The sequence below is a fragment of the Centropristis striata genome, chromosome 19 (assembly GCF_030273125.1).
Source record: "Centropristis striata isolate RG_2023a ecotype Rhode Island chromosome 19, C.striata_1.0, whole genome shotgun sequence".
Lineage (NCBI taxonomy): Eukaryota > Metazoa > Chordata > Actinopteri > Perciformes > Serranidae > Centropristis > Centropristis striata.
The window spans coordinates 18,937,604-18,962,655 of record NC_081535.1 but is presented as its reverse complement, the minus strand read 5'-3'; the positions used below and the strand labels follow the sequence as shown (position 1 = coordinate 18,962,655).

The following is a 25,052-nucleotide window of genomic DNA, read 5'->3' as shown; positions in this document are numbered from 1 at the left end:
ATATAAATCCATCCATGTCTCATTGTGCCTGCACTACAATGACACTCTTTATATCTACTGTGCCAGGGAATTCCTCCGGTATAATTTATTCGATTCCCGGACTTGTGAGGGAGCGAAGAGGAGTACAAGAACAGTCGGATTTTAAAAAGAACGTGCAGACACAGACCACATACATGGAGACACAAGTAAAAAGCAGCTATTTGTTTGATGATGATGATGTGTAAGTAATGTGTGTGAACTGAAAGGCAATAGAGAGATCCCATGTGTTGTCTGGACTGTGCCACCAAAGTAATTATAGACTTTTTAGCCACGGAAGTGGTGCAGCTGAAGAATGCTGGATGTTTTGGTCAGTCAGTGCTCCACTTTGGTCCAGTCTGAATCTGAAATAAGTCAAAGCATATCGAAAAGATTGCTGTGAAATTTTGTGCAGACTTTAATTTTTCCCCAGAGGATGAATCCTAACAACTTTGGTATTCACCTGACTTGTCTTCAAGCGCCACCAGAAGGTTGATATTTGTAGTTTTGAGTGAATTATCTCAACGATATTAGATGGATAATAATTTTGGTGATCTTCTGTTCTTTAATAATCAACCTCAAAAAGATAATTTGTCCCTTTCATCTCGAGTAAAATGTATATAGAAACAGATTGTATTCTTAATTCGGGGCTCTTTGTACAGTTTTTAAAGGAATATATGGCAGAAAGGATGAGCAATTATTACATTTTGTTTGATTAAAAATGTATCACTGTATAAAAATCTTAATAAATCTATGAATTGATTGACAATTGCACATCACCAATCATCCTTCCAGACTATCAGATTGGAAATAAAATCATGAATTTAGAGCAAAACCCATGAATTAGTTGGCAGATTTTATTGGCTGATATTAGTTTATGATAGATAGATCTATCTGTATCTGCATATATATTGTCTGACATGCACAGATATGAAAATTCTGTTTTATAGAGAATGCAGAAAACTATGCTCGTGGGGATGTAGCAATGGTCATCATCAAATGTAAAATAAAATGTTCTTTCCTCGATTACCTATAGATGGTTGAAAAGCGACAGAAAACTGGCAGTAAGGTGTTGAACTACAACTTCAAAGATGGTGTAGTATGTAACAATGTGTATTTATAATGTACAATCATGTAAAAATATACTTTAAGAAATAAAGTAAAGTAAGCTTTCTAAGCACCTTTACAGAATCATATTGATGCAAAAACTGTCCAAAAAATTCCTTTTATCAGCTGTATTATTGGTAACCAGTGACTTTTCCCCCTCAGTTCCCATCAATATTGGTTTCAAAAATCCCATTGGTCGGGCTGTACCATAGACTGTGGTGTAGTATCATCATGTCAACAGGACATGCTCGGTAGAAGACAGACAGAGAGAGGAATACAAACAGGGATCAGTGCCTGTATGTGGGCCATAACTCACACAGGCTTAGATGCATTAAATTACATGCAATCAGGTCTGTTACCAGCATTTCTCAATGCTTTCTCATAAACAGAGGACTTAAAAAAGCATATTGCTGCCAGTCATCATCCAGTCATGTTTAGATGTTGATCCTACAGATTTCACAAAAGGTTTCGCTTGTTACATTCCCCTCTGGTAAAGAGATATAGACAGAGAGAGAGAGAGAGAGAGAGAGAGAGAGAGAGAGAGAGAGAGAGAGACAAGCAGACCTGCAAAGTCATATACTGGAATCCCAGCCAAGAAATATTATCCCCCCTGTTTCTCCCTCGCTCATTTCTCTACTTCCTCTGTTGCCCCTCTCCATCTTTCAGAGAAGCTCCATTTCCTGTTTCTATTAACCTGATTATGGACATCCCCTCAAATCCACAGGTGCACGCATGCTCACACACGCACGCACACACGCGCACACACAGCCAATTTAGCTGATTTAAGATGGCTTTAAGCCAGCGAGGCCTTTATCATTTATCACTGACTGAGCTCAAGTACAGTTCAGAGTCACCACTGGCCTCAGCTGTAAATTAAACAGGAACGTCCTCTGTCTATTGGCCGTCTTTTGTGTATACCAATCTCATTTTGCTGTATGTGGTGTCTCCTGGCTCCGCTCCGCTCAAATCAAAACCAGCGAGTTATGTAACTGGCTATTTTCGCGAGCTGGGTGAACATCTGCCCTGGAAAACCAATAAGCCGGGCTTCTCCCTTTGTGGATGGAAATGGCCTCAAGAGCCTCTGAGGTATTGGCATATAAAGCTGTCAGTCACTGTCTGGAGGGTTCATATAGTGCTCTGATACACATGGTGAGCAGAGCAGAAACTGTAGTGTTTTTTAGCCGTACTAGTGGCATGGCAGGTCAGTCCACCACTTCGGTCCAGACTCTAGATGAGTTGTGAGAAGTGTGGTGATCAACTGACTCTTTTCCTGTCACCAACATGAGGTCAAAACTTAAATGTGTCCAATACTTTGGTGTAACTATATACTTAAAAGCTAATGCCCTGATCACACCAAGAAGCATTTAAAGAAACAAATCACTAGAAACGCATCGCTTGAAACATGCAGCAGGCAAAATCTAATTATTTTCCTGTAATACATGTCCCTGGTGTGTGCTACTCTTTTGCACCATGCATTAAGTTTTTCTTGCAGTTTTTATTTACCATGGTACTTTACCATTACCTACCTGTTATGATGTAGACGAAAAATGCAGATGATAGGTTATTGATATTAGCTGTATTTCATTACGATGAACTATATAATACTATATATATATATATATATATATATATATAATACACTACTATAATACTGTTATTCAAAGTCAAATAGTCAGGTGAATCTCTCCAGTGAGTATAATGCAGTTTACTATCCTGATAAATAGGTGAGCAACTTGGTGTAATCAGGGCCTGATGACATTCCCATCAACCTCAGCGGTACTTTGTGTTTAGTGGTAATTAGGTTGATGTCCTATGATGAACATTTTGTATACCATACCTGCTAATCCTCAACATGTTAGCATTGGCATTGTGAGCATGTGTCTAAGAGCAGAGCTGTAGACTCTATTTTTTTTTTTTTTTGTAACAGAAAAAGAGGACTGGCAGATAAAATACAGTCCATCTATGTCATTGTTTATCATAAGAAAAATCTAGTCACCAGAAATTTCTTATTAAAAATTTGCTTTAATATTACAGGCTTAAGACTACAATGAACAACCAATGAGTCTGTTTTCAGTCAAGCTCCATGTGGTCCTGATTGATCTTGGCAGTCTGTCAGCCACACTAACCCACAATAAACCCTGCTGCCCTCTCGGCTAGTTTTTGAAACCCAAACGACTCCATTTCAGCATTTAACAATTCTGTGAGACATCAAACCGAGTCGCCAAAGTTAGATCTGTGTGATACATCCCGGGAAGAAAGCAGCACAGATCAGCACCTGTTGGCCTGTGAGACGTCAAACCACCTATAAAAATGACCTCAAGTCAGCACCTGTAGTCTTCAAAGCCCCGTTCTGCTACAATAAAAACACACACCCGACTGGCACCTGCTCACCTGTAACACATCTAACCGACTATAATCAGCTTTAAAGCTTAGAGCAAATCAGCGCCTGTGGGTAGCAAAGTCATTAAGTCACCCTGAAACTCAACCTTAATCAGTCGTCGTAAGAAACACGCGTCAGTTGTAAAGTTGATCCAAGACAGGCACTTAAAACAAATCCTCTAAAATTAAAGTGAACAAACAGAAACTGGATAATGTTAATGATATGTCAGTGAAAAAATGTTTTATGATGGTATGGTGTCTGACCCTTAAAAGGGATTAATCCAAAAAGGGCTTTGGGTGGGACCTGGACCTTCATGCACCATGTGCTGGTGTTTAACAACAGACATGACTGGCAAAGAAGGGAAGCTTCATATTCTGGCATGGCTGTAGGCAGGTTATGAAACTGAAATATTTCCAGATTTCCGCCTTTGTTCTTTTATCAGTTTTTCTTCTCCACTGCCCTTCTTTCTCAGCTTTCCCTTCTTATTTTCCCATAATCCTCCTCTGACTGCCAGCCTATTTCTTTTTTGCTTTGAGCTGCAGCAGTGTCCACTTTCCTCCCTAATCACTCCACGGACGGTTATCACGAGCTGAGCCTCTGGCAGGTTTTAGCTACGCTGACTGTTTCTTAGTTTCCTCATTTGTCAGACTTCACAGTTGTTGCTTATTTCTTGGCAAATGTGCAGTATGTGGGTGTGCAGTAGACACAAGAGGTCATGAATGTAGGCGGTTTGTATCTTCATATGCACGGGGGAGCACAGGGGGCCAAATTCCTGCGAGTTTTAGTACTAATGTCAGCGAACGATATAGATAAATAAGACAAGCTGCAGCCTGATTAGAAAAAGACTATGGGTCTGCAGCCAGAGGGTCTGTAAGGCTGCACCAAGCCCTCAGGAAAAACGCCGGGCTTTGAAGCCAATTCAACATAGCGGCCAAACCGTCACGTCACATGATGCCAGGGGCCCAAAGAGACTTTTCCCAAAAGACTTACATTATTAATGATATGTCTTTACATCAGTAGGACATTTTTATGGAGGTAAATCAACTTAACTAAGTCAATATTCAAATAAATCAATAAGTAAGTCATTATGTCCGAAAAGCTAAATGTTTTCCTTTTTTATGAATGGGCCTGAGATCGAGGGAGGCGGGTTAAAGTGAAACACGGGTGCACTTGTTCCATAGAAATGAATGGACTTCTATCCAGTTTTCTTCATACATCCCATGGGTTGTACAGTTATTTGAACTATGTGCTAACTAAGCATGCTAACATGCTCAAAATGGCAATACTAACATGAAATTTGCAAGAAATGTGTGCAAATCCCACCCTGTCGACACACTCCCTCGCCCTGTCAGACACAAAGATGTGTTCACACACACAACTTCCCTTGATGTTTTGTTTCTCCACTGCGGTTCTTCAAGGCTACTCAAAAGCAGGTAGACATCACTCAGGACAAACTCATCCAGATACAAAATAACTGGTGAGTTTCAAATCACTTCACTTCCATTAATATCAAGTTTTTCTCACAACCAAAAACCAAAAGTTACCCGGGGCCATTAAGATTTTGTCACATGAACGAGTTCTCTCTCACTATGTGTTTCTTCTCTATGGCCAACTTTATTCTGCTCCCTTTACATGCAAAATACCAAGCCAGGAGTATTTTTGCAAGAAATGTGTGCAAATCGCAAATGGTGCCAGTATCCTGTCACATATATTTGTCACGCATAAATTGCAGAAAAATTCACCAATCTTATATTCCTCCTGCATACTAATGCACAGGTTGCAAGCATTGTAAATCAAATAAGTATTGGGCAAAATTAAAATTTGACCCGATGACGGCACTATAGATGAAAAGGCATTGCAACAGTTGACCATGAATGCGTATAAGTCTTTGTGCCAGTCGAAGAAGATGTTGAGATATTTCACTACATAAGTCCACATACATGCACACATCCATGTGACTTATGTAAGAGTTTACAGCAAACAGTTTATTAGTTTGGACATGATAAATGAATCCATCTAGGAATTATGCACCTTATTTATTATGGGCCAGTCCCACTGCCACACCACCTTTTAGCCAGTGAAAACCGTCCCACACCTTCTAACACCAGCACTTGACTGCCATGCCAAATTTCAACCTCAGAGGGCAAAAACTGCAGCAGTGGTTTTATCCTGGGGAGCATGAATGTTAAAAACGTCACGGCAGTCTGTCCAATAGTTGCTGAGATATTTAAGACATTGTCATCCTGAGAGCATTGTTAAAATTGTCAAAAATCATCTCCTTCAACTCTGCTCGCAATTTAATCTGCTTCCTCTGCTCCACCCATTCATTAATTCATTCTGTCATCCCTCTCTCCCTCAAGAACGTCATCCATCTCTTCACTATTTCCTGCTTCCATTCATCTCTGTCCCTCCTGCTCTCCCACCTCCCGTTCCAGCATCTCGCTGCTCCACTCCTCAGGCATCCTTTCATTCATTGACTGAACGTGGCGGCTCCACAGTGTCAGATTCCACTCTGAAACTTCCAGATGTATCCTCCAGAGCTCTGCTTTTTCACTGGTGCAGAAAACATGCAGGTTCACAAGCAGAGACCCACGCATGACATCATCCCCCCAGACGACTGTCAAAGCTTTCATCCCCCCCCAATTCACTGTATATTGCAGGGGTGGCTGACACTCTCCTAACCATGTCCCTGCAGCAGACACATACACACACAATGTCTGTTAAATCTGCTGATCACAACCGTTTTAACATACAGGGAGCAGCTGGGATAGATCAAACACCTCCCGAGGAACTAAAAATACACACACCCAAGGGTCAAAGAATGACCTTAGTCCAGAATCAATAAGCAACAAGCAAAAATAATCACGCTACGCCTCAAATACTATGAGCCTATGTGTAAACTCCATATTCCTACAACTCCTAAAACATCACTGCAGGTTTATTTTGCAAAGTCAGTGAAACTTTTAAAGAAAACAGACACACAAATGGGAATCCAATGAACAGGAAAAAGGAGTGTAGTTTGTTGTCACTTATCTTGCACAAACAGAGAACACTTTCTTGAGTATATGCAACAATTCTGACATAAAAATAACTACATCACATTTAAAATAACATGCTGGGTATAGTTAATAACCCACACCACAACGGGAATACTCTAATTATAGCTTTACAAAGTGGCAGTACAATTTATTTGTGCTATGTTTAGTGTGTTCTTAATAATGAAGTGATACTGAGGCTCTTAGCCAAACTCCCACTTAACATTGATCTGCACCATCTACTTATATTCCTAAAATTTTAATTAGTCCTAGAAGAATACACAAATAGTAAGCTGCTTCCAGCTCGCTGCCCGCTGTTTATGTGGATCGATGCAATTAATTTATAGGAAAAACAAGCGAGCATTAGCTAAATCACAGGCTCACTATTTATCTGTCAAGTTGATCAGACCATTTCCAGGAAAAAGATCTTGCTCTTAAAAGGAATAGTTCAGCACTTTCTTTCCAAAAGTTCCAAAATCAGGGGGAAACAGCCCGCCCGGTCAGTTCACACAGAAACACACCCATCTTTCTTCAGCCCGTCTGCAAGGTTCTGAAATCTTTGTGTAGCGTGGATCATAACAGCAGATTAATCTAATTGTTAGTTGAGAGGTGTTTTGTCAATATATCACTTGCCAAACAAGACTGAGAGGGAAAAGCTTACAATTATATGCTTAGAATCGCAACACATTGTTATTTAAAGAGCCTGCACAGTGCTGACACCTTAAAAAGATAGTTCAAGATTTTGGACATTAGGTTGTATGAAAAACTTGCCCGTAGTGTAGTGGATGCAACGCTATTAGCGTATTTTCTGAGCTCTGGTGTCAGAGTTTGGTTAAGATCATAGAATAGATCCAGCAAGCTGGCAGGGTCATGAAACTACAAGGTTTTACTCCACAAAGCTACACTAAAAGGTTACCCATTCCACCACAAAACAAAAGTCTTTGTGCATATCAGAAACTTCCCTTCTGTGCACTATTTTGTTTTTTGAAAAAGCCAGGTACAGAGTACAGGCCAGCTGGCAAGTATTTCATACAACTTAATGTCCAAAACCCTGAACTATCCCTTTAAAACTAGTTTTAATGTTGATCAAGATAATTATTCACACAAATAAAGATTCAAAGTGATAAAGATTCAGAAATGATAAGTCCTATGCATTGAGCAGGAGAGTTTGAGCATAACACATGACTATTTTCTGCTTGGAAATTAGTTGCTGAACATGTATTTACTTAAGTGCTTAAGTAATCATTTCCATTTAAATTCATGTCAATTAAGTCAATTTACTGCGGAATAAGGGAACATATTTGGGTTTGGGTTTTTTTTAACAAAAAAAAACTGTCCCCTCTTTGTCAATTAGTTGTCTAATTGTTGTTTTGATTTTTGTTGACTAAGATTTCTTCAGTAGATTAGTCTTTTTTTCTACTTTCTTCATGCTGAATGGCGTTTATCCAATAAACTTAAGAGCACATCTCTAATAAACACAAGATTTAAAGCTTCTGCATCATTCTCTGCACAGAAACTTTTACTGTCCTGTCCATTTAATCAACTAATCAATTAGTTCACAAAATCATAGGAGTGTTACTCAATATGAATCCCATTAGTCAAGGAGAGCCCTATAAACCCTCCAGACTACTGTTGAAGCTCAAAGAAAAGAAAAAAGAACCTTTTTTGAAATGTATCCACGTGAGTGTGGACATAAACTCAGCGGGGGTGAATCCCACCCTGTCGACACACTCCCTCGCCCTGTCAGACACAAAGATGTGTTCACACACACAACTTCCCTTGATGTTTTGTTTACCACTGCGGTTTTTCAAGTCTACTCAAAAGCAGTAAGGAAAAACATCACACAGGACAAATTCATCCAGATACAAAAAAACTGGTGAGTTTCAAATCACTTCACTTAGTTCCATTAATATCAAGCTTTTCTCACAACCAAAAACCAAAAGTTACCCGGGGCCATTAAGATTTTGTCACATGAATGAGTTCCCTCTCACTATGTGTCTGTGGCCAACTTTAGTCTGCTCCCTTTACATGCAAAATACCAAGCCAGGAGTACACAGAGAGATGCAGCCTTTTTATCCTGGAAAGATCAGGCCTGGAGGTTTCTATATCATCAGGAAGAATTATCTTTTATTTGCATAAATTGATGGAGATTAATGGTTTCACAAGCTTGACAACACTGTATCTAAAACATCTCCCAAAAGATTTATTATTTGCAACCAAAATGAACATGACATGAATAACCCCAGAAAAATGTCTGCATGAGAGCTTTGTGAAATGTTGCTATTGGTATGAACCACATAGTTCCTTCTGTTTCCTGAGAAACTTCCAAAATATTTATCTTATTCTTGCATTTGAGAAGCCAAAAATAATGATTTTATGCCTCCTCAAAATACTTTCTGCCAGCGGCTACAGCTGAAAAATTCAAAAGTCTTAAAACTCATCATCAGTAAATGTCAGGTCTGATGTCAAGAGTTCTCTTTGATTCTGCAATGCAGCTAACAAACCAACTCCAGTCAACGTCACTCAAGGAAGTTAGAAGGAACCTATTCTTCAAGAGAAGTTGAACATATATGTATCAACTGATCTATTACTTCATTTATTTTGTATATTTTAAAAAGTGATGGACAATAGGCCTCTGGTCAATTCATGTCAAGAGATGGAAGATATGTGTTTTGTACTTGAATTCAATCATTCACAGTGTTTTTCAGTCAGTGTAGTAGAAAGTTATCTTGCTTGAAATAATTACTATAAAATAAAAAAAATTGTGTTATTGTCTTTGTTAGAACTTTGGATAAGTCTATGCAAAGCAGGGCAGGTATATTGGTAGAAAAGGTTTACTCACTTGTAATTATGTTCATGTCTGTGCTCTTATTCTATGTAACTCTGAAAATTAAATGTTTCAGTGGATCAACTGCTTCCAAGATGAGTCATCTAATATTGATTATCTAACGACACAGACTTCCGATCAACAGCATATAGAATCTATAGAAAAATAAACTTTGCTTTGCTTTTTTAACATTGATTGTCTAGTAAAGATCCCAAATATTACTTTAGCTTAGATAGTTTGGTGGTTTTCAACTAATTAAAATCAAATACACATATACAAGAAAGAAATAATACAGTAAGTGGGTCATTATTGGGATATGAATCCCAACAGGATGATGCAGACAACGATGGAGGGGTCTTGAATCACCCTGAAGGGATTTATTTAGCAACAATGACCCGGTCACTGTACATTATCCCACTAATTACATGGCTACTTACGAAAGAAAACAATAATTTAACACAAAATACTCATTTAAAATTATGATTTTTATCTAAAAATGTTTTTTTTTGCTTCTGCTTCAGATCTGTCTTTATAGCAGAAGTCTGCTGTTCAGGAATGACAGACTGTAAACCGCTGTAACTGACCAATTAGAATCAATTATTCAGTAAAGCTGTATAATAATACATACATAAACAATAACAACTCATTAATTTTGAAGTAGTGACAAACCAAGGCAAGTTTATGCTGACCTTAAAGGTGTAGGTATTCTCTTTTTAGATTAATTATTTTGTACAGTTCCCTTTAGATTTATTCTTAGTCTGATGCCATTATATAATTCACAGTGGTAAAAGAATAATCAGCCTCATTCTGACCTACAGCGAACTGTTACAGTGAAACATTACAGCCACTCTTTTCCCAGGAAACTTTAGTCTGGGAGAAGAGCATCACAACTAGCGTGGCCGTTTGGTGTTGGCCTCTTGTTGGAGAGGTTAATGTGAATATGTTGCCCCAGGCAGACGCCACTGCTCTGCTGCTCCCTGTATGATGCCAGTATGATGGATAGCTCTGGCCTGCTGCTGGCCTGGGAGAGTAACAGGGGAGGGGGTGGAGGGCTGCACAGGCCTGGTGCACAGATGCAGCATTGCTCTGGTCTGCAAACACACACAGAAACACATGCATTCAACATCTGAGGCTATCAGCACTTAGCAGGTAGTAGGAGCCCCGGAGGAGTACAAATATGTGTGCAAGTACTCTTCATGTGTTTCTTCTGGCAAGACGTTATGGGGTCTTGATTGGCACATGCTGGCAAAAACAAGGAAATGATTCGAGACAGGCCTTAATCCTGTTCAACAAAGAGAAAAGAAAATCCTTTTATCACAAACTACACCCAAAACAACAGTTAACACAAAGAAAGGAGAAGTTTAACACTAGCTGTGCTGCAGTAAAACCAGTGAAACTGTCATCATCATACAAAATCTACCAGTCAATCATCACTTTACCCTCTCCGTGTCAAAGAAGGAAGTATGTATGGGGATGGGTCATGATTTTTTAATTTTTGAAAAGTCATTAAATGATTAAATAGAATGTAATAGTTTATGCAGAACGTTCAGCTCAACTTTTTTCCCCACACAAGAACTGTATCGAATCAGCTACAGCACTGTGGATGTCAGCACAGTCAGTAACACAGCCTCTGATTGGCTGACAGACTCAATCCATGGCATTATTAACAAATAGTGGATCACTAACAACAACAATGGTAAAATAGCTAATGTCATTATTCATGTTTCCAACATGGCAAACAATCAGAAAATATCAAAAAATTAACTTTTATTCCTCTGATTTTGTTCTTTGTTGGTGAGGCTGCTCCCTCTCTCATTCACTCCCCAGCTCAATCGACCACCACTCCTGTCTCTTTCTCCTCCCTGACATGAGGGGACAACTTTGAATACTGCATGTTTACAAACACCAAACAACGACAAGTCACACATCATTCATCTGTCTTCACAAAGAAATAATTTGTAATGAGCACCATTAAAACCCTAAGGGACTAAATGACACTAGCAAACAGAACAAAGTTTGTTTGATCAGGAACGACCCTTACTTCACCACACTACCACTTTACTATAGAGGTAACAGATGTTTTGGGAGCCACTGACAAACTTGTTGACCACTGTAAAGAAGCTGCAGAGATAACTAACCCGCTTCTTTGTGTGAAAAACAGAAGCAGTGGTTGTCCGCTCTCTCTTTAACCTCTGCACTTTTCACTCCTCTTCTTGTTTTTGCTCAAACTGGAGATAATGCAGTCTCCTCCCACAACAAATTCTCCTCCCAGCAGCATTTTCCTCTCTCTCAGACAACCTCCATTACACTCTCCCCTCTGCCTCCCTGCCTGCCCCGCTGCCTCCTCCGCCCTCCTCTTTGCCCCTGATGCCTCACAACAACTGTGTGGTCACATGACCGAAAAATACCTCAGCACAAATTATCTGTGGGCATGATAATGTTGCAGGCTGGAGAGATAGATATGAACCAGTTATCTGCAGAAAGATGGACTTGGGCTGAGATAATGTCAAAAAGATTTTTTTTTAAAAAGGTGTGATTTATATGTGCTTAATAGCTTAGGATATAATAATATAATGTTTCAGACAAATCTTCAATATTTATTCAACATGGAAACAATTATATCAAGGTGTGATAGGGTTAAGAGGATGCTCCTGAAAATCCTAAAATGTAACATTTGAAGAGGAGTGTTGACAAGTGATGAAGTGTGAAACACATGCCGAATGCTTTAACATGTTCAGTGTGTGTTTATGCATGTGTGTCTGTGTGTGGCTCGACCTTCCTCAGAGGTTAAGACCCACGTAAGCTGAAACGACATGTGATGTCGCACCTTCACGGGCGTTTTGTTTATTTGAAGCTCTTTTATGACAGATATCGGTTTCTCTCCAAAGTGTGTGTGTGCTGTTGGGTGAAGTTTGGGGGATTATCCTGCACTTATCTCACTATTGTGTTTATTTTTGAGCTTAGGGGCCACTTATAGGAAGATTAGGTTTTCAAACACTTCATGGAGATTGGCCCTGCTATTCAAATACAACAAGAATAACTTTCACTTACTCTGGCATAATGGTACAGTTAACATCTCATAGAACATGTGAACTATTTACATCCACAGCCAGAAAAAAATACCATTACATTCAATATATCCAGTATATTTAGCCTAGTTTTCAAGCTCCGTTCTGCATGTGACTGCTAAAACCATAAGACGATGACTTCACATTCACAGTCATAAAGCAGAAAATGTTTGGTGCAGGCAACCTTGGCAACCCAAGAGTTTCCTTTTATTCCTTTCTCACTTCCCCGTCTGTAGAAATTGCAGCAGACAGAACATAATGATTCAGAGATGACTCAGTTCTCTGGAAGAACCAGAACCGGTTGTGTTTTACTGACAGTCACCTCTAATACACATAAGAGAGACATTATTCATTTTATTTATTTGCAAATTATACTGTAACAAGACAAAGAGTCTACAGCCACGCTGGCAGTTATGAGAGAATGTAATACTCAATGTAAACAGAAAGAAACTCAACCAAAGTATAGAACAAGTTGAATATTCTGACCTGATGATGGTGTTAGATAAGTTCACAAAGAACTTGAGTGTCTGCACCAAACTGCAAGTTTTTTCTACTTTTTCTACAAAAAAAACTGCTGCTGGGGCTAGAGGAAAAGTCACAAGATCACAAAAGTCAGCAGGATTTGTCCTCTGGGGACCATGAATGTGTCTATAAAATGTCTTGTCAATCCACCAAGTTGGACCAAAGTAGTGCACCAACTGACTGACTGAGCAGCATTGAACTTTGGTTGTTAAATACAAATGTTGCCAAGACAAGACAAGGCTAAAGGCCTTTACACATTAGGAGCATGACAAATAAATGACGCAAAACTATTCAAACTGGCAGCATTTTGAATTTTTGACAGCAGAGGACCAAATACATGGATCCTTAAGTTAAGTTACTGAGTTCCCTTTCAGTGAAATGCTTCCAGAAAATTTGAGCAAAGGGTCGCCAGTTCGACTCCGGCTTGTGACTCTTCTGTGTGGAGTTTGCATGTTCCCCCCGTGCCAGAATGGGTTCTCTCTGGTTTCCTACCACAGTAGGAGTGAATGAGAGCGTGAATGGTTGTCTGTATCCATGTATCTACCTTGTGTTAGTCTGGAGACCTGTCCAGGATGTCGCTCCAATGTCAACCACGACTGGCACCCAGTTAGGGATAATGGATGGAGGGATGGTTCACATCTACGCAGTGAATATGTGTCTGGCTTTTATTGTGAAGGGTAAGCACAGAAGGAGTGGATCTGATATGTGCTGCTTTTGTCAAGGTTGACAGGAACAGGAGTTTTTCGAAGCCACTGTCACAAAGAACTCTATAGCCTGAACAGTTATCTTTTTCTATGCGTAAGCCTCAACCTTTACATAAATTATCCACCATTCAGTTTGTCCTCGTGCCTCCACAAAGGAGTCTACAACATGCAACAATGTATTCACTGACACTGTGACACTAAGAAAAAAGGGCCTCAACAAGACAGTCCATCATGCGTCAGTAACAGAAAATGACGTCGAGACTAAGTGTTAAGTTTAATTGTAAGTGATGCAGAACAGATTGGACTGTAGAATTGAGGGCATCCGGTGGTCTAGTGGTTAAGATGCATACCATTAAACCCAAATGCCTCTGGTTCGATTCCAACTCGGGGCCTTTGTTGAATGTCATACCACTGTCTCTCCCTCCAACCATATTTCCTGTTCATATCTATATGTTGGGATGTCCAATAAGGGCGCAAAATGCCACAAAAATAATCCTTAAAAAAGTAAATATGCCATTCTAAATGACAAGACTTGAAGGATGAAAGGCAGAATGGTGTCAGTGATGCCATGACTGATGTTATAAAACACACAGCTTTACCTTGAACATTCTTCACTTTGTAAATGCTGGTTTCATGGTTTCCACATGCTGCAGAGACAGCAGTTACACATCTGTAGTGAGTATGAAACCAAGTCATGTGGGTGGCCGTTTGCGGTTTCACAGCCTCGAGGGTGAATCTTTGAACCTTGCTATGACTGTCACATTGACTATCACTGCTCTTCAACAAGATATATGCTCTTCTGTTTTGCATCAATTCATGCAGTGTTACTTCCTGTCACACTGGCAAGACTTTGACATTAATCACCATTGTGTGCACCCGAGATGCACAAACTCATCTTCATCTTAATGAGCTTCATGTGATGCTCAATGAAGTTAAGCGTTGTAAATGAACTGTTGACCATTTCTGTACTCATGGAAGCCGAAATATGTCACCCTGACTGTCCAAATACTTTAACAAGGCTGCAAATTATCATCAATTTCATGTTCTTATTTGCTCTATAAAATGTCAGAAAATAGATGCTGTTTTTAATAGTTTCCACCAATTTTCTACTGTTTCTACAGTCAAGTCCCACTATGTTTTAACACAGTGACTAAGTAGAGCGTACTGTGTCAACTGACTGACTACAAAGTTTGATGGGTGCTGTGATGGTGCCAGAATGTTGCAGAGTTACTATCATGAGGCTCATCTTTTATCTCAAAAACAGCATGAAAACCAAAAAGGATACACGTAACTGATACATCCTCAGTCATAAACTGCTCCATAACTTGAATCACTGCAGTACGTTTCTGTCATCGTCTGCACTATATTTTAACTATGTGTTTTATATTGGAGAATCCTCATTTCTTTGAAGCTTCAGCTCTCACAAGTCAGGAAAAGAAACTTCCTGTTTTCTTCCTATCTCGTCTTTGCCAAGACAGACAGGAAGTGTTACAGGTGACTCTATATCTTTGTCTGTTTTGCTGTTTGACACCAGAGATCTTTGTATTTCAGCACGGTTTCCTCTCTTTATTCAGAGGTTCTGACCCCTGAAAACCAAAATAAATAGTCTCCTGACTTCAACTCGCCTCTTTTCTGATTTGATTTGACAGCATCTAAAGAAAGTTGCAGGTGCAAACAATGCCGACATGATGATGTTTGGAACATTTGACCATTGTTCCAGGACTAATCCTCATATCTTGATGTGACAGATCTAGCATCATTTTGACTTGATGTTGGTTTTCTTGATTTTCTCGATATGTTTCACTTTGCTCCAACCCTCCATCCTCTATTTCAACCCATCGGTAACCAAACAGAGGTATATCTTCACCATGGCATATGTTTGCAGGCGATCAAATGTAGCTTGGCTATTTAAAGATAGTCAGCTTTGTGCAGGATTTCCCATGTGCGATTATTGTGACTAATCTCAATCTGTGATTTAACTCCACTTTCTAGAATCTGTTGAAGTACAGTCTGAAGAGCTCAGCTTTGGTTTGATGAATAACTGACAGATAGTTGAGATGTATCAAACTCATAATCAGCACTGAAAACTGCATTTTTCTTGCATCCAAGTAACAATCCGTCATCTCTGTTGTTATTGGATTGTTTCAAGTACTTGGTGAGCAGACTGAAGACTTCTGTCAAAATATAATTTTTTAAAGTTTATTATCATTGTATTATTTTAGACCAAGAATGCAGGAGTCTTAAGGTTTAGACTGAAATACCTCTTATTGTTAGGGCTTTGTCTTTATTCAGACACTTCAGCTTTCAGCATTAATATGTTTTATGAGTAGAGCTCCTGGTGGAATCAATGCAATAGTTTTTTCAATTTAATATATCTGAGATAGATGACGATTCTGAGAGAACGCTGTGAACTGCAGTCTGTTTATCACAGCCAGAGATTGTCTCACAGTCAACCTCAAATGTAAACCATGAGGTAAGTGTTAGTTGGTATGCAGACTTTTTTATTTTTATCACAAGTGTGACCTGCACCGCTCAGATGTACCAGAAACTACCAGGCAGAGGGGTTATGAGAAAAACATGCTGTGACTTTTTTTTCTCTAGTTTTATCAAGATGAGGAAATGTTTCTTTAACTGGGCAGGATGCCGCTGCTCTCATGCAAGTGAGCGCATGATCTTCATCTGGCAGAAAACTTTAATGTGGTCGTCATCTAGAAAATGAGAAAATGTGACTTGATTTTGCAACTTTATTCTTACTTCTTACAACCTTACTGACTAAAAAAAGTGTAAAAAAGGAATTCAGTGTATTTTTACAAAAACAAAAATGTGTCAATCTGAACGTTAAACAGACTGTCCAGTTTTCAACTCAATATATGTCACAAAGGATTAAATAATAATCACAATTTGTTTTATTCAGGTTTCAGACAATGTCCCAACTTGCTAGAAATACATTTCTGTTCTGTACTGCCCAAAGACAGAAGGATTTATCCAGCAGTTATTGAGATATTCCAGCCCCAATGCATGTGACTGCAGAGCATCAGTCTCAGTGGAAACAGAGATGTTATGGCGACAGACAGGTTTCTGACTGTGCTATTTAATGCAGCCAACACAAGTCAAGACAATAAACTTGATTTCTGTTCACATCTTCACAGTGTTCAGTGACGATGGCAGAACTTCAAACAACAGTTACACTGATTAGAAAACTAAAGATGCTAAAAGTGCACTGAAATAAACATTACACTCATATCCTGATTACATGCCATTCCAGTGAATCTGTCTGCCGCTGCCAGCAGACAGTTTGTGTCAAATTAGTGCTGATTACTGCGGCCGAGGGAGTGAGCTGAGTCAAGTGATAGTAGAGATAGTAGAGGAGGAGGAGGAGACTTACTGCTAATGATGGAGATGGCCGGGTTCACTACTCGAGCTCATAAATTCAATTTAGAAAGCTTTAATGTCTGAAGACTTATATCTCTTGACCTAACAGCTTTCAATGAATTAACCATCTACTCCATTATCCATCCAAAGCAGCATAACATACGCTCATCTGAGATGTGGGAAACTGCAGGAATAAAGTCTTGAAGGAATGTTGAGGAGTCCATATCAGTTTGTGTTCAACTAACTTAGTGGTTTTCAAACTGGGGGGCGCGTCCCCTAGGGGGGCCCCGGAGTCATGACAGGGGGGCGCGGTGAGGGTAAATATATATGATGCATTTTTCTTCTTCACTGCCAGCTAGCAAATCATTAAAAAAGTTTGTGTAAGTACTGCCAGGTAAAAGTAAAGCAGAAGATGAATCCACACCAAATGTCACAACTATCAAAACAAAGACAAGAAAATATGATGAGGCATATCTCGCCCTCGGCTTCACCAGTACAACGATGGGTGATGAAGAGAGACCATAGTGTGTTGTGTGCCTCAAAATATAAGTTTCTGACAGTATGAAGCCAAACAAGTCACAACGCCACTTAGAGACTTAAAATCCCGAACACAAAGAGAAGCCCATTGATTTCCTCAGAAAAAAACTAGTCAACTGTCGTCCACAAAAGAGTTGCTTTACTAAAGCAGCTTCTGTACCTGCAAATGCTCAACTCGCGTTCTACAAAGTAGCGTACAGAGTTGCTCAGTGTAAAAAGCTGCACACATTAGCGGAGGAATTAATACTACCTTCCGCTATTGATATGGTTGATAGATGAAGCAACAGCCAACACTGAACCCCAAAACCCCAAATGGCTCCTGATGCTGCGTTCATCGGTGTGTGAATAAATTCCCAATGGTGGCTGGTGGCACCGTTTAGGGTAGCCTCTGCCACCAGTATGAATATGTATGTGAATGGGTGAATGAGCGTAGTTTGTAGTGTAAAGCTCTTTGGATAAAAGCGCTATATAAGTGCACTCCATTTACCATTGCGCTGTCAGACAATACTGTCGCGAGGTGCATTTATGACATGTCAAAAGACATAGAGGGGCGAGTGTGTTTGTGTGTGTGTGTGTGTGTGTGTGTGTTTTATCTACAAAAGTGGGGCCCAGCTGAAAAAATTTGGGAACCACTGGACTAACCCTTCACCTTTTGTCTCCATCTTTGTAGCAGGTAAAGTTACAAAGACGTTAAATAAGTAAGAGGAACATGTAGTCTATTAGCTGGCTATACAAGACAAGACAGCAGCTTCTCGTGTGTTGATGAACCAGATGAACTTCAAAACGCACCATGGCAGTTTGTCACATCTGACAAACAAACATCTCATCATGTGTGTTCTCTGTGATGCATTCACTGCATTCAGGAGGTCAGACAAACAGATTCAGCTCATAAGCACATTCAGTTGATGAATAAGATATTAAGACAACATTTTGTTACTCAATTCATCATCAATATACATTTCCCAGCTTCTAAATTGTGAGATTCAGTTACTTTTACTCTTTTACTGTTTTATATCTTTGGGTTCTGAACTTCAAATTATATTTTCAGCTTTATTTTGGATCATTTGTCTGAAAAAACAAACATTTTTAAGGTATTATCTTGGACTCTGGGGAGCTGTGGTGGGCATTTTCCAAATTTTTTCCTCACATTTTATAGCCTAAATGATTAATTAATTAATTAATTAATTAATCAAAACAACAGATGAATCAATGATGGATATAATCATTATAGTCTCAGTTAAGGTGTTCATTCTGTTCACGTCCTTAGTAAGCTCGGTCACTCTGGTCTGACACATACTGATTGAAGCCAGATGCCTCTCTCCTCCTCGGCAGCACCAAACTCAAACCACCTGTAGCCCCATCTCCGTTAGGAATTTATACAGATTAAATGCTGCCACTACAATAACCACATGTGGGCCTCTGAGGCAGGCAGAGGGAGCTCCGTTAGCACAACATGGGATCTCCCAGTATGGACTCAAACCAGATCGCTTCCACCCCCGTGTAACCCAGCTGAGGTCATACTGCAACAGCTCAGCCTACATTACCAGACCAGGTCCAGAGTGCAGGATGGGACGAGTAAAACCTGACTTTTTTTAATGCGAGGGTCATGATTTACTATGTGAGCTTCTGCTGATGTCTCTCCACACACACATTTATCTCCATCCCCATCTCTAACTCAATTCTCTAATGAACATCACAAGCTAGTATCACATGTAAGCGCAGGAATCAGAGAAGAGACACCCACTGTTTACTTTGCTTCTCTTTTTTCTTTCCCCTAAAACTGCACAGGGGTGATTATTCCCTTAACTTGGTCGGGACTTTCCATCATGTTTGAACTACTTGAACATGACCTAGGAGTTAATTCACTTCTGCTGCTCTGGAGCTGAACCTGAGAGCACACAGCATCACCGGTGGGACTCCACAGAGCACCAACACAGATATCCATTAGACAGCCTCTTAACGCTGGTGTTGAGACAATATTCATTTCACTTTCCACCACCTAAAAATTAAAATTAAATTATGACTGAAGGCTTGTGAAAATCCACCCTCCTCAATCCAAAGATGCATTCAAGGGCTGGTGTTACCATAAGGTTAGACACAATTTTACATGACTCATGCTTTGCAAATACTCATTTTCTGCAGAAACATGATGGAAAAACATGATACTGCAAAACTTAACTTTCCCAGGAAGTCTTGACACACTGGTGTGTAAACACTGGCATGCGCAACATTCAATTAGAGCACCATACAGCCAGTTTGACTGACCGTAATGTCTCCATGCCATGCTTCAGCTGCACGTAGAAACAATTAAGTGCTCTGCGGTTTTCCCTCAGTCAGAATAAATAACATCTGGGCAGTCCGGACGGAAAGTATTTAAGGGGTAGTTTACGAGGACACTGGTGGTGCCACCACCTTTTTAATGGGCGCGCAGGCGATGTGAGTGACACACCTAATGGATGCTTTTAGTCGCTTTAGTCGTCAATTATGCAGAGTGCATGATCTAAGCCGCTCTAGCGTGTGCGCAAAAAGACGCGCTGGAGACGAGTTGGAAACGGCGCCTGTCACTCATTGTATGCCATCTCACAAATTGGTTTTACTCACCAGCAGCTGCTGCCAAAGTGAAATGACTGATCCCGAGCATCCCGGCGCACTGTAGGCTATAGATGTCCCGTAGCTTCAGTTATTCCACGGACTTTCTTCCCCTCTCACGATCGGTGATCAGATAAACAAGAGAGATCCCCCCAGAGAAGAGAAATCGCTAAATGACAAACAACAGTCCACAAGGCATTTCCTGTGCTGCAAGCATCCGCAGTTGAACTGTCAGACTTTCAGACTGACTCCTCCAGCAGCCGGGATGAGCTCTGTTCCATTGCGTGTCGCCTCTGCTGAGCGGCCCGGAGCGGGACAGGCAGAAACAGGGAGGAGGAGGAGGAGGAGGAGGAGGAGGGCGGGCGCGTTATAAGGATTTCACTCATGCTCAGGACCTTATAAGCTACAGTATGTTTGCGGGGGCTTGGTCTGCCAGTCCATGGGAAAATCTTAGCAGTCAGCAGCGTAGTGATGTCTGGAGACCGAGCATTAAACAATTAGACCAGAATACACACAGAGTCCAGCTTGTGACAGCCTGAATTAATCCTCAAGACTGAAAACTTTGATTTATTATGATTAGTGACATTATAATTACATGTCAGAGAATGTAAGTGGGTGAAAGTGCATCACAAAACTGGCCAAATTATGAGCCATTCAATGTGTGAAAATTATTTTTATGTGGAAGAAAAGTTAAATTTTCTCCCCGAAATCACGATTAAATATTAGTAACAATCTAAACTCAATAAAAACTTGGGACCAAGTCGTTGTTTAACACATTACAACTAAGTCTTAAGTACTAAAACAAGTCATAATTTACTTTTCACCAAATCAAATGCTATTTAAACAACAGACTAATAAATTAAATATACAAAGTCATGAATGTGTTTGGTTTGAACAAAGTGGATCTGGGGAATTAACTTACTGGGAATACTGAGAAATCGTGGGAAATCAATAGCGCAAACGTTAGTTTATTCAGGATATGAAAGGAAATTATTGGATTCTAGAGACTTTTTAATATTTGGGTTTGCTGGAGAATCAAGTCAAGTCAAGTCATGAGTCATTGGCGTTAAAGTCTGGGTTGAGTTACAAATGTTTTTTGATTTTGTCATATCAAATCTAAAAGGCATCAAATGTGTGACTCAAGTTCATGGCAGTAAACAGACTCAAAGAAAAGCAGAGCAGAGTTTCAACATTGTTGCTTTTGCTCTCCAATAACATTAATAAAAGAATCGCTCTTATGCCCCTTTGGCACTCAACCCTCCATATAATTTCCCAGGAGTCCACTCTCATTTTTACCAGCTGTGCTTTTGTGTTGAAAGTTACTCACTGATATGCATGACTTTACTCAACAGCCACTAGACTGTATAGAAAAGAAGTTTGAAGCAGTTTTAGCAGCTCCTGAAAGATGTTTTTAATCTGTCAGTTGAACACCATAATTCAAATTCATTTAGTTATAATAAAAAAAGGCTGCAGATTTGTTGAATTTAGGCTACAAAACCATTGATCTAGGTTTATGGAACAAAAACTTTCTGTGTCATTTATTGACAGTTTAAACAGTCAATAAATGCAACGCAGTTACGTAATACACAGTTACAAATTACATCAAAGGTAAATTCCTTGTATTTTGTTTTCATTGGACACGAACCTCGTTCTCCTAGGTGAAAGTCTGCTGTTTGTTCGACCCATCCATGGTAGAGGACAGTCTAAAACGTAAATGTGATTCGTATTTTGCTGCCTGTACAAACACCTTATATTTTTTTGAGGGGAAACCACTCTTAAAAATGTGATGCACATAACGTGAGGCACGAAGTTCAGTAATGTTTGAATCACATCATTCACTTTTGTTTTCACATGGGACACAAACCCCGTTCTCCTGGGAGGACAGTCTAAAACGTGAATATGGGTCGTATTTTGCTGCCAGTACAAATGACCTTTGGGGTCATTTTTGAGGGGAGGCCAGTCTATCATTTAACCCTTGCTTAATTATAACTTAACTTTGGACAACCCCAGAAAAGATATTGTGACATGCTACCAATAACTTATAATATCTTCTCTGTAGCATTAAAACTGAGTCTGCTACGGCTCTGAAAGCAAAAAAACTGTGAAAACCCAGACGGAATGCTAAAAGGCTAATTCAATCAACGACAAGGCACCAAAAATAATGGTAAAATCGGATTTTTAGCGTGAAAGAAACAAGTGTGAGAGATGCATTTGTTCAGCTGCTCGTCTTTAGCCAGAAGCTCAGTTCCTGTACTGGAATAACCACTAATTCAGCCCCTGATGGCTTATATTGTTACAAAAAGTGCAGGGTTACAAATAGTCTGAAAAGTGGTGCCAATTCCAGAGACCCACAGCTGGAGAGGATGCAAAAGTCTCAGGAAGATTATCACAGGATTATTATAGGAAGGGTGGTGGACAGAGGGGGTCAGATGTCCCTGATTAGCACCAACTATACAAGTGCAACGTTATCCTATAAATTAACAGTATTTTAACTGCTCAAAGTGAGGAGGTGCACTGAAAAATAACACTCTGAGCAGTAATTTTTACAGTCCTTTCCATCTTCCTGTAATAGAGCTGTAAAATTATCTGAAGCCTGGCAATTTTGCACTAGTTTGGTGTTATTATAAACATCTTGAAATAGTTCACAAGCAGACCGTACAAATCCTCTGATGACAGGTTTACAGCACGTCAATCTACTGGTATCAAACTCCTAGTGGTGATTACAAGTAAGAAACACCCTAACACCAACAGTATTCACCTCCCAAATGTCTTCTAATATCACTAGTAACCAGTAGCAGATAGTTTCATGAAAATACTGTCAAGAATTTCATGCCAAAAAAGTATATACATCCAAAAACATTCTTCAAGAAGTGCTGGATGTTGATATTTCTTTCTCCAGTTCTTTGACTACTGTGGTTTATTATCACTGTTTTACATTAAAGGTGTTGTCACATGTGACCAATAGTTACTTAACTATTCAGTTAAGACTGGTCAACTTGGTCTCCCCTCAAAAACGACCCTATAGGTTGAACAGACATCGACTTTCACCCAGGAGAACGGGGTTCTTGTCCAATGTGAAAACAAAAGTAAAGAATGTGATTCAAACATCAATGGACTTCCGTGCCTCACGTTTTGTGCATCATGTTTTTACATAACGATGTCACTTCCAGTAGTCAGGTCACCCTCATAACTTCTTCACTTCTGGCATTTACGTACATTATTTGCATTTTAAACTGTCTTTTATAACGCCTAAACAGGAAGGTTTTTGCCCTGAACCTAGATCAGTGGTTTTGTAGCCTAATTTCAACAAAACTGCAGCCCTTTTTTTATACTATAATCGCAAAAAAATTTATGAAGATAAAGATAATAGAATAGAATAAAGAGAGGAAGTGCTGAACCAGAGAGTTCAGGTACAGGTATAGGTATATTCAGACAGACAGTAGCCATGTTTCCATTAAAGTCTGACTGAATTTTTAAGCAAAGTTTTGAAATGTTGCATTAAAGAAAATGCAATTAGGGGCATTTGCATCAACTGGTTTAGAGCGAATAAACAAAGCTGCATAAACATACTTTTGTCAGAAGATGGCAGTGTAATGTATTGCTGTACGCTAATCCGTCAGTAAACAGAGAAGTAGAGATGGCACGAGAGAGAAAAAACAAAACAATAAAGAGGTTGCAAATCTAAACAACTTTGTCCACCCATGAGAGAAAATGCAGAGAAGTCTTCAGGAATTGGATTCAGCTTTCAGCTTCAACTTTCACGTCAGCTTGCCTTGACCGGCAGAGCGGAAACAGCCGATTTGCTACGTTGACCCATCTATCCTCCATGAGCTCCTCTCAACAAAGACTGTGTCGCTCTATATAATATCTCTGCTAGACGGTTTTGTCACTTGAACCTAATCATATGTCACTGAAACATCTGTTTCTGTCATTTTCCTTGGTAGGACAGTCTGACAGCAGAAGCAAATTACAGTTTGCAGATTTCCACGTGTCCCTGTAAAACTCCTCTAAAGACAATTTAATCACTTTGCATCCACTGTTGTACACATCAGCTGTCACACCCTAGTGATGACTTAACACGTAGCACACTCACACGTAATGTCTCATATTATTGTTTGCTTTCCCTTCTTTGAAGTTACTTTTCAGCCTGATATTTTGTTACGCTCTACCTTGCAATTTTCTTGCACATTGGTTTCATGCAACGTTGAGACAATCATTTGGACTGTATGCCTGAGTCACCACACCACACCCACCCATCCACACACACACACACACACACACACGCAGACACTCCCCCACACACTCCCGGTTACATGTATCCATTTCTTCAATCACCGAGTAGAAGTCCCGTTATCCTTCTCCATTTCTGTGTCTAAATATTATGAATGTCACTTATACAAAGAACTACAAGCATGAAGATCATTCCATCTGCTAACATGCAGAAATATTTACTATACATACAGTGTATCCTGTTGTAACCTTCCTCATTATATAACTATGCAAACTCTAAGTGTACACAAAGACACATGTGTATCAGCCCGGATCTCAGGAACTCCCTGTGAATGAGACAGTTTACAGGAGTCCTTCCTGTCTTCAGCCCTGCAGATATCTGACCGAGACGCAGGAAGACTCTGATTAGTTTCCATGTATTTTCTCAGTGCAACAGACCCTTCCACACCCATCTTCCCCCTTTCCTCATCCTCTTACACACCACAGCCCACTCACACGCCTTTTTCCAATGTATCAATTGTGAAGAAATATTTTCTTTTTTTACCTCAACACAGTTTCCTCCTCTTCCCTTGTCCCCTGTCTTTCACCCTGACATACTATATTCTCTATAAGCTATGTACATCTATTCTAATGCGTTTTTCGTCTTTCTACCCCTTTAACCGTCTG

General features: G+C 39.7%; 1 protein-coding gene across 1 annotated transcript in view; it reads right to left on the bottom strand.

Moving 5' to 3' along the window:
* The window catches only part of itga1 (integrin, alpha 1), a 56,794-nt gene extending 36,361 nt beyond the window's left edge, over positions 1-20,433 (bottom strand). Inside the window, exon 1 of the mRNA XM_059358381.1 lies at positions 20,169-20,433. Within this exon, the coding sequence (XP_059214364.1) occupies positions 20,169-20,208 (40 nt within the window). The 5' untranslated portion in view covers positions 20,209-20,433. The remainder of the gene's footprint in view (positions 1-20,168) is intronic.
* Between the last annotated feature and the right edge of the window lie 4,619 nt (positions 20,434-25,052).